The 10,221-nt window shown below is 55.7% G+C and overlaps 1 protein-coding gene across 1 annotated transcript; it reads right to left on the bottom strand.

Moving 5' to 3' along the window:
- Positions 1-339: 339 nt before the first annotated feature.
- Pkdcc (protein kinase domain containing, cytoplasmic) lies at positions 340-9,970 on the bottom strand. Its single transcript, XM_021217942.2, has 7 exons — positions 9,151-9,970; positions 5,173-5,295; positions 4,063-4,334; positions 3,416-3,495; positions 3,089-3,193; positions 1,385-1,558; positions 340-1,154 (listed from the first exon to the last, which is right to left on the bottom strand). The coding sequence occupies exons 1-7, from the start codon at positions 9,787-9,789 to the stop codon at positions 1,069-1,071; spliced, it is 1,479 nt and encodes a 492-aa protein (XP_021073601.1). The 5' UTR covers positions 9,790-9,970; the 3' UTR covers positions 340-1,068.
- Positions 9,971-10,221: the final 251 nt, after the last annotated feature.

Genomic DNA, 10,221 nt, shown 5'->3' with positions numbered 1-10,221 from the left:
CCTTCCTTCTTAATTATTTCTCCATCAGGTCATTGAGATGGCCGACATCCTACTATGGAAATGACACTCTTGGGCTAAGGTTTTGTGCACAGGAAGTCAAAATGTGTTCAAGTTAGAACTTCCTTGAGGGGATGGGAATCCACCCTCACATCTGCTCAGGATTGGCATCAAGGGCAAAGAGCCTAGAAATCCCACCAGGATTTGCCACTGAGATTTCACTCCCCATAGGTTGCTGTCCTCCATCAGACACACATCACCAGCCAAACATATTGCAGGCATAACTGGGGCTGAGTCACGATCTTCTCAAGAACTCATGACGGAAGGGAGTATTTGTCACAAAACATCATTTTATTAATTGATTAAATTTTTTTTTTTACAAAAATAAACAATTTAATGAACAAGAAGTACAAAAGCTTCTGGGCACGCAAACTCCAGGAGCGGGAGAGCCTGGCTGCGGCTGCTCGGTGGCTTTCACTGAAAGCAAATGAGGCAGAGAGGCCCCGACCCCACCCCCACCCCAGTCCTGGCTCAAATGCAATCTGCTTCTCCACTCTAGTCTTGGCTCATATGGACGCGTGCTCTGCTGCCCATGGCCCGGGGCTGGCCTAGGAGCAACCTCTGGGGAGGGGCTAGAGAGCCTCCTTCCCAGTGCTAGCTCACTCACATCTCTGCATCCCGCACTCTCCATTTGGAGCAGAGTTGAGAGCTGAGCTCAGCGACTGACTGTCCCCATGCAGCTCTTGCCCACGGTGGCTTATGCAGCAGCAGTGTTCTGGCTACATTCTCAAAGCATGAATGCAGTAATGGGCTGCCCACGGGACTGTCCCAGTTAAGACCAACCTGAGCCCTCCCTGCTCACAGCCCTCAGCTCCAGAGAGGCAATCGGATCCCAACCAGTCTGGGACCGAAGCTGGCAAACTCACATTTTTAACATTTTGCATATTGCACGTTTGTCCTGGACACATCAGTTGCTCTGGGACATTAGCTTTGTCTGCAGGGGTTCCCAGGTGGGATGCAAGTCACGCCTGCAGGAGGCAAGCCCAGCCGGTCAGCTGAGTCCACAACCAGTCAACCAGGGGCCTTCACATATGTGGTCTTGCTGGCATCAGGGACCACTTGGTTCCATCCAGTCTTAAAAAAGACCAGTTTCCGACCTGGGGGCAGAGGTAAGAGATTACAGATCTGGGTAATTTTCTTCTTAGAGGTAAGATTCCTTTCTATAAAGTGATTTGCTTGAAGGATATATATATATATATACCTCCTCCTCCTCTTCTTCCTCCTTCTCCTCATCTCTGCCTGCCCTCTGGCTTTTCTGAGGGGAGCCCTTCACATCTTTTGGAGAAGTATAGCCACTCTTTTGAGATACCCCCTCCCTCTGGCTCACCTGTCCAGGTGGTCTGGTTGGTGACCACAAAGGCACGACACTGAGCATGGCTCTCACAGACATCTATAGCCTCAGCCAGGTTGAACACAGACAGGAGGCAGCCGCCATGGTGGTAGGATGGCCAGCAGCGATAGTCCTCCTGTGTGATGGCACTGTCTGGGATGCGCTGGTACTCTAAGAGTTACAGGGAAGAGAGTGAGAACGGTGTGCCTGGGTGAGGGCTGAGGACGGCTCTGTGAGCAGGGATTGCAAGACTCATTTGCTAGATGAAAGCTGACGTCCAGGCCAGCACACCCAGCTTGGAAATGAAGGCAGCCAGAACTCTTCAAGTTCACATGACAGCCAGGTAGACTTGGATTTGAGGACATGCACATCTCTTAGATTTAAGGCCACGTAGCTAGTATCAACAGCACAGAATAAATGGGGGCATACATGGGCCAGGCACGTACTCAGAGATACCAGCTGTCTGTGCTGGGCTCGGAGCTCAGGGTGTTTTAGACATTCAGAACAGGGCTTCTCACATATCGTGGAACATATGCATTTGCATGCAGTATTACTGCAATGCAGATACTGATTTGGGAAGGCCTGGGGTGGGGCCTGAGGATTCCTGACTAGATTCCAGTCCTGTCCATGTGTGGCAAGGGTTCAGAGCCCCTCAGACATACTTGGTCCTGACTTTGCAGAGAGGCCAGCTAAGCTTCTAAGATAGACCTTGGACTCTAGCAAAGGAGTTTGATGTTAAGAAGCAGGTAAATCAACACAAAATGCCACAATTCGGGGTTCAAGGACTTGAGAAGGGTTGGGACCTCCCTATGGTTCGGAGTCCCAGAGGCTCAGTGAGTCCAGAGGCTCTTCAAGAGATTGAGAGATGGGCCTCTGGCTCACTGGTCTTTCCCACCACCCTAGGAGCCCCAGTTGCTGCCTGATAACGCAGAAGCTCCGGGCGGGGCCTCTGGCCACCCCACCCTCCTGCCTCCTTCTCCTGCCAGGGAGACCAAAGTCCAGGCAGAGTTGCCTGTGATTTATGGCCCCATAAACGGAGTCCTCAGGGACAGAGCCAGCCATTGTTCACCTCGTTAAACTTTATTTACAGGGCTAACGAGGGCTCCCCCACCCCTAAGGCTGGTCAGGCCTCCTTGAAAACGGAGGCTGCTCACCCCATTCCCCCCCACCCCCCCCAACCACTGCTAAACCCTTAGGCTTCTGTAGAGGAACCACTGCCTGTAACAGTAGCTATAGCTCTCCCGCTCCCTGGGGGAAATGGCTTCTTGGCTGGTTTCAGAGTAGGCTGCCCCCTCCCCTGGCTGCCCTCCATGCCCCAGGAGTACAGAGGAAGGGAAAAGAACCAAATGTGTTGTCATCCAGCTGGGTGACAGGAACTGTGCTAATAATTGCTTTTACCAACCTTGTAGGCTAGTTAATCCCCAAAAGAAATTTTGCTAGGTGAATTATTTTGAACCCAATTCACAGTTGAGAAAAACGAGGTCCTAGGGGTAAGTCATACAGCCAGCTCCTGGAGGGGTTTGAAGCCATTCTTAGAGAGGGTGTCAGTGTTCACCCAACTGCTCAGGTCACTCAGAGGCAGGGCTTCAAAGTGAGAGTGTGGCCTTTGGAGACAAGAGTCTCTAAAGAAAGTAAGTCATAGCCCTTAATCCTGCTCCCACCCGTCCCGTCCCAGGGTTCTTGCCCGGTCCCGTCACTTACCAGCCCTGCTGCTTGTAGAGTTCTGCAGGTACTGCCCACTCCTGAACAGGTGCAGCACTGTCTCCAGCTGGGCCAGGGTCTCATCCACCCCCCAGGCGAGCTCTCCTGCAAAGTTCGGCACGGTTACCACCACATGCCCGGCTCCCATGGGAAGCCAGCATCTTTCCTTCTGAAGCCAGGACTTGGTGCCTAAGGAGGGTCCTTACCACAGAATACTATCTTAGAATATAATGGGTCCTAGACCTTGCATGTCCCAGGGTCATTCTTGTTCCCGTTTCTGATAGGGCAGGGGCAGGTGACGCGATGCAGATGGGTCCTGAGGCTTACCCGTGGCATTGACGATGCTATCCAGGAGGGGTCGGAGGGAAGGCGGGGCACTGTGTGGCAGGAGGTATGTGAAGAAGAACCTGAGGCAGAGAGGAGGCAGGGGCTCAGGGGCCCAGTCTTTGGAACTACATTTCACTTTCCTTTCACTTTCAGTAGCGATGGACTCCAACGTGGCCAGGGAGAGAATCCTCACGCGGGGACCAGGCAGGCCTACACTACTTAGCTGTGAGGCATGGGGTTGGGCTCAGTTGTGACTACAACTGATTTCAGACCAAACTGGGACCAGAGGTCCTTTTCTCTACCCATCCTCATCTTTCAGGCCACGCTGTCCTCTGTTTGACCCCAGCGGTGGAACAGCCCCATAGTTGGGGCTTCTCAGCTGTGAGGAGCTTTGTAAAGGTCAAGAGCTAGGGTGGAGAGGGTACATGCCAGTCCTGGCAGTCCCGGGCCCTGAATGCGACACTATTTTAGGAAGCCTGCAGCTGCCCCTTCAACCTAGCTCCCCTCAACACTATCTATTCTTAGCTCCACAGCCACATTCGATCCTGCCTGGGCCCCTGCAGTTCCCCAGGTCAAGGTTACTCTCCCTGGTTGGCTCTCACTCCACCAGTCCCCTTGGCTGGAGTCCCACCACATGTGGTCCTTACCTGTAGGCATTGTAGAGGTTCCGTTTCTCATTCATGCCCTCGCACCAGCCCTGGGCCGAGCAGGGCAGGCTGAAGTTCCTGGCTGGAAACTCTAGTGTGCAGTCGGCACCACTGGTGCACGGTGTCTCCTCCACGCGGGCATCATCCAGGTCTGTCACCTTCAGCTCCCCATCCACTAGCACGAACTGCCGAGGGCGGAAGTCGAGCAGGGTGACCGAGCCCAGCGGGGAGTGGGCGAGGTGGTGGAGGAGGCGGCCAAGGCTGAGGCAGATCTGAGGATAGACACAGAGGCTGGGTCAGGCCTGCTGGACTCACAGGCTCTGGCCTTAGCTTGGAGGTTGGCCTTTCTCTTTTTCTGGTCCTAGGTCATTGGTCTCTAACTGACCCTTGGCTGGACTAACCATTAGGAGTGACATAGCAACAGGCATGTTGAATGTGGCCTCAGTGTGTGGAACTAGGGCAGTGGCTCTCAACCTCCCTAATGCTATGACCCTTTAATACAGTTCATGTTGTGGTGACACCCCCAATCAGGAAATTATTTTTGTTGCTACTTTGTAACTATAATTTTGCTATTGTTGTTCATCATAATGTAAATCTGATATGCAGGATATCTGCTATGCAATCCCTGAGAAGAGGGCCTTTGATCCCCAAAGGGGTTTTGACCCTCGGGTTGAACGGAAGCATTCAAATGTGTGTAAGGTGATTCCAGGAACCTGGTTTTCCTATACCAGCTGTGTGAAAGGTGTGTGTGTGCGTGCGTGCGTGAATGTCTGGGCACACACTTGTATGGGTGTCCACACACCTGCGCACACACTTGTCCTCATGAACTCGTGTGTGTACACTCACTCACATGATCGCGCACGCGTGCTATGGAGAGCAGGGAGAACAGGAACACAGCACAGCAGGCCCCTCTGTCCTGTTCTCTCTTCCTTTATTTTTAACCCTTTGGCCCATGGCCGAGCTAGTGTGTGCTCCTCCCTCCTCCCCCCCTCCTTCCTCCTCCCCCTCCCTCCCTCCCTGGGTGAGGAGTTTAGGCTGCCCAGAGAGGTTGCCTTCTAAGGGAGAACCATCCCAACAAAAATCCCAGGCCTGACCCTCCTCCCTGCTTACTCGGAATCGATCCTCCCAGGAAGTCTGCAACAGCTGGATCATCTCCACGGGGGCGCCCAGCTCTGTGATGGTAGTCAGCGTGTCCGGGATGTCCTCACTGTCCTGGTAGCAATAGCCATAGAGCTGGGGGAGAGCCAGGGCAGGCAGGTCATTAGGTCACAGTAGGTAGGGAGATCAGGGAAGAGCCTGGGAAGCCTGGCCTCTGTCCCTTAGCTTCTGGCTCGGTGACACCAGTTCTTCACCTCTTGTTAAAATCAGGGAAATGGGCAGACTTAGCCACCATGTTCCTACCAGGCACAATGCTAAAGGTATTATGTGCTTAATCCAGTTCTTATTTCTAAACGTCACTTTAGTGTATTGTTGTGGTGTGGTATGATTGAGTGTGTGCACTGAGGTCAGAGGGTCGCACTCTGGAGTCCGTTTTCTCCTTCCACTGTGTGTTCTAGGGAGGGAGTGCAGGCCATCGGGCTCGGTGGCACGCACGTTTACCTACTGAGTTATCTTGCTAGTCTTTCCGATTCTTAAAATCGCCTCCGTGGCGTGTCGCCAGGGCCTCTATGCCTGATTTGGCGTGGGGAAGTTGATTCAAGCGAAGTTAAATAGGTCATACAGCTAATAAACACAGAGCTAGGATTCAAATGGGTGTCCCCGGGATTTCACAATCTGGTTTTCCTGCTAATGTGAAGCTCAGCAAATGACCATCTGATTCCCTCCCCTCCCACCATCTGTGTGGATTTCTCTACCATCTCAGCTCTCTAAAGCCGAGAGGCCCGAATGGTGTTCCTCACATATGTGTGTAGGTGACATACAGGGAGAACCAGTGAGAGGCAGTTCTCATGGAAGGTCTGTGTGAGAGGATAATAAGTTGCTATGCACTCTCTCCTCACCCTGGGGAGGGTCCCTGGTACCACCCGACTAGGCAGGAAAAGCCTTTAACATTAACACCCACTTCAGCATTCTCCTGGGGCGGCTTGCCTCTCAACATTTCTCCCAACACACTGCATAGCTCCGGCTTACAATGGACGCCAAACAGCTAGCACCCTATGGAGCGGGAGCACAAAGGCTGAGTTGTCCAAGCCCTACAAGGGACAGTGAAGATCTCTGTGGCGGAGGGTTGAGATGGGGGACAGGGAGCCCACGGCCAAAATGTGCTGTACACAGTAGCTTGCCCGCATCCTCCCTAGCCCTGCTTGCCCCAAACACCCACGCTCCTCCCAGGAGCCCCAGTCCTGTCCCACCAGAGAAGCTAGTCTCAGTCTACCAGACTACCTGGGCTGTGCCTTGAGGGACCAGGGGCCGCCCTGGGAACCCTCTTTCTCCCTCCATCTCCCCAGTCAGCCCATGGAGGCCCCAGACTCAGGATGGACTTTGGGGATGGTAAAGAGCAGCCCCTGAGGCCTGGTTCTCATTTTCTTGCTCCAGTGTGAGCCTTTGTGGGAAACTTCTGAAGGTTATTAAACACCCGGAGGTCGTTAAATGCATTATTAACGAGGTATTAATCAACACCCCTCAGGAAAAAAAAAATAAAAAAGACACCATTGAACTCCCATGAGGAAGCATGAAGCTGGGGAGTTGTATCTTTTGTTCTTTGGGGGAAGAGAAATTCAGTCTGGCATGGTCAGAATCTGCAGCCTAGGCTGGCCTGGTGAGGTCCCAGGATGATGGGGTGGGGAGAGGTAAGACTCTTGTGCCCTTTGACCCCCAGTGGCAGAAGCATCTAACCTGGGAGGAAGAAAGTATGTGGAGAATAAAGAGAGTCCAAAAGACAGAAAGATTCCCCAGGTGAGCAGAGTCTGTGCTGGGCACAGTGGGCCTCCATAGCTGCCCTGTATTCACTGGTAGAGCCCACAGTGTAACTTCAGGCTGCCCAGAGCTGGGGAAAGGGTCTCAAGAACCTGCGACACCTTAGAAAGTTCTCTGGCTCCCCTCTAGGTCAGTAAAGAGTCAAACGGTTTTGAAATGTCAAATGATTAGGAGGTATTAAAACAACGTGGTGTCTAGTTCTTGGCACACACAGTTCTGAGGCCCTTTGAGCAGGAAGACCCACTGCAGGCTGTGCTGGCCACAGAGGCAACCTAACTGAAGAAGTCAGAAGGGACATGGCGTGGTAGTCAGAGGACGAGTGAGAGGACCTCATCCCCGAAGCTGTCCCTAAGACATACTAGGGACTTCCACTTTCTCTAGGACACCTGAATACTTCTGTCCTAGGGGTGTTAACTCCAGCCTCAGACTGGAAGTCTCACCAACAATTCTGAGGGTGCCATGCCGGAGAGGGCGTGGGTGAGACGTGTTCCCTTGTAATGTCTTGTCTTTCTCTGGTGCCCTCATGACCGGGGGACAACTTTACAGACAAGGACCACTCTGTGGGTCTGGTTGTGGGTGTAGTTGGATCTTTGTGGAAATGCGTGGTGAGGCCATCGAGGGAGGAATCCCTATGGCTAGGAAGGCCCACTGAATGTCAGAGCTGTCCTGAGAAATGGCCTCGAACAATTAACAAGCACTGAATGCCCCGGCTAAGTCACTTGGTCAAGGCCTCTCCATCCCCTCAGAATCTGGCTGGCACCTCAGGGTTTCCAGAAAGTTCCCAAGAACCCAGAAGAGGAAAAGAAAACAAGATCCTCCCAGTTAGAGCGGCCGGCCACGTAACCAGCCGCTCACTCCCTTAAGCTCCAGTCACAGCGTTAGCCATGCAGCCAGACATAATCACACACAATGGGTGTTTGGGACCTATGCAGGGCCTGGGACCTTGACAGAATTCGTCACAAGAGTCTGGCCAGGAATTGGGGGCATTAGTTCTAGGGAGACTTGGAGCTACTAGGAGTACAAGCAGTGACGTGGCCTCTTTATTCTGTGGTCCACAGATTCCCTCGAGGCCTGGGGCCCCCTTCTCAGTGCTGGAGGAAGAAAGGACGGACTGCTGTGCTTCTGGTCAGCTCTTTGGGTATAGAAAAGTGAATCTGAGGGGCTGAGTTGGGTGGTATGGACAGCTGGGGGGTGGGTTGCACACACTTATGTCACCCAGCTGAGGGTAGTCAGGGGTCCCCTTTCAGTCACCTCACACATATGCATAGAGAGTTAAGTCTTATGCAAGGCAGAGAGACCTCAGAGAGGGGGAGTGGGTTATGTTTGGATGGTGGTGGCATTGTGAAGGTCTGTTCTAAATGCAACCTTGGATGGACAAGATGTGGGGGTGCATCCTTCTTGCCTGTGACCCCAATGAACAAGGACAGAGTTTCTCACTAGGAAAGTATGCATCTAGCTTTTGAACCGTCTAGTCTCTATACTGGCAGACCTTGAGTCTTCTGGCCTAAGACCCTATGGTTCAGTTGGACCCACTTGAAGTCCCAGGGAAGCCCGTGGTCACTTCTGGGAAAGGCTGTGTATTTTCTGGCCTCTTTTTTTATCCCTTTCAATGGCCTGTGAGCCGAGTGAGAAATGAGGGTCTCCCTGAAGATCAAGTCAGATCCATGGTCTCTTTTTCGGCCCCTCCCATATCCACTGAGGCTTAACATCACCTCCAGAGCCAGACGTGTCGTTGGACTTTGAAAGAAGCGTGGCTCAGGCTCTACCAATATGGGGGATCCTATTTCTGCATCTGGGAGCTGACTGAAGCTCGATGTTGGAGTTGGACTCGAGGTCACTACGACTGAAGATAATACTCTGGTGTTCAACCGCCTGCTTTAGCCAGCAGCAGGGTCCTCTGTGGTCACAACTCCTAATCACCGCCTAATCACCAGCTTGGGACCCTTCTGGTCCTTGCCTCTGTCTTTAAGGGATGCCTGTAAGCTGGTACAGGGTTCTACTCAAAGGGTGAGAGAGCCCGGCAGGGTGGTGCTGAGTGTGGTTCCCTAATCTGGGTTCTGCACCTAGCTGCAACTGGGCAGTCTCCGACGCCCTGAGACTTATTTACTCCGAAAGACCAAGGAGTCTTTCAGAGTGGCCAGCCAGCCCCCTCATCCCGGAACCCCACTGTCGTACCTGCAGCACGTTGGGGTGCCGCAGCCGCTCCAGCAGCACCATCTCCTTGAGCAGCTTGTGGGCCGCCAGGCGATAGCAGCCCCTTCGCGCCCCGAACTCGCGCACGCAGCTGCCCAGATCGTGGCCGCTGAAGTCCACTGCTTTAAGCGCCACCGCGGCGCCGCCGGGCAGGCGGACACGGTACACAGCCTTAGTGTAGCCTGAGCCCACGTACTGCGCGCCAGACACGTTGCGGAGCGCGGCGCAGCCTAGGCGCGGGCCCGGGCCGGGGGAACCCGGGCCGGGAGCAGGGGGCCAGCCCGGAGCGCCGTCGGGCGGGGGCCGGACCCGCGGGGGCCGGGGACGCTGCAGGCCCGGCCCGCCCGGAGCCAGGTCCATCAGGCGCCGCCGCTCCGGCCGGCCGGCTCCCGGCCCCGGCCCCCCGCGGGAATAGCGCTGCACCTCCTCGTAGCGCTCCCGGATCTGCCGGGCCAGCTCCCCACGGCCCCCGCGACGGCCCGGGCCCGGGGCTGCCGAGGACCCCGGGGACTGGCCTGGCCGCGGAGGCTCCGAGCCCGGTGCGAAGAGCACGTTGAGTACGGAGCCCAGCAGGAAGGAGGCGCAGAAACCAGCGGCCACGGCCGCCCGCCGGCGCCGCATCGCTCCCCTCCCCCCGGCCGGCCGCGCGCGGCTCCCCGGCCCCGGCCCCGGCCCCGGCCCCGGGCGGCTCAGGCTCCGAGGCGACTCGGCTTCGCGCCGCGCCGGCCCCCTGCCCAGCCCGCGCGCATGGCCCGGGCAGCCCCGACCCCGGCCCCCGGCGGGCGGCACATCGGCCTGACACTTGCCTCCCTCCCGCCCTGCCCCCGCCGCTTATAAGGCCCGGAGCCACCCCCGCGCCCGCCCCTCCGCCAGCGCCTCCCCGCGCCCGGCCGAGCCAGTCCTCGGCGCCGCCCCCTCTGGCCGCCCGGGCCGGCCTTCCCCGCTGACTGACAGCGGGACCTCCTCCCGCGGCCAGCCGGGCCTGGGAAGCGGCGCGGAGGCGGCTCCGGCCCTGCCCGGCGCGCGGCCCCCCGAGCTCAGGCTGGGGAGCGG

The sequence above is a fragment of the Mus pahari genome, chromosome 18 (assembly GCF_900095145.1).
Source record: "Mus pahari chromosome 18, PAHARI_EIJ_v1.1, whole genome shotgun sequence".
NCBI lineage: Eukaryota > Metazoa > Chordata > Mammalia > Rodentia > Muridae > Mus > Mus pahari.
This window is presented reverse-complemented; position numbering and strand designations above follow the sequence as displayed.

What these genes read in the sequence shown, in the direction of transcription:
- Pkdcc (XM_021217942.2), bottom strand. Translation starts at nt 9,789, where the DNA reads ATGCGGCGCCGGCGGGCGGCCGTGGCCGCTGGTTTCTGCGCCTCCTTC. An exon ending in TAGCATCGTCAATGCCACGG is followed by an intron (nt 3,194 to 3,415) that starts GTAAGCCTCAGG and finishes CGAACTTTGCAG; the next exon opens with GAGAGCTCGCCTGGGGGGTG. An exon ending in CTCTACAAGCAGCAGGGCTG is followed by an intron (nt 1,559 to 3,088) that starts GTAAGTGACGGG and finishes TGTAACTCTTAG; the next exon opens with AGTACCAGCGCATCCCAGAC.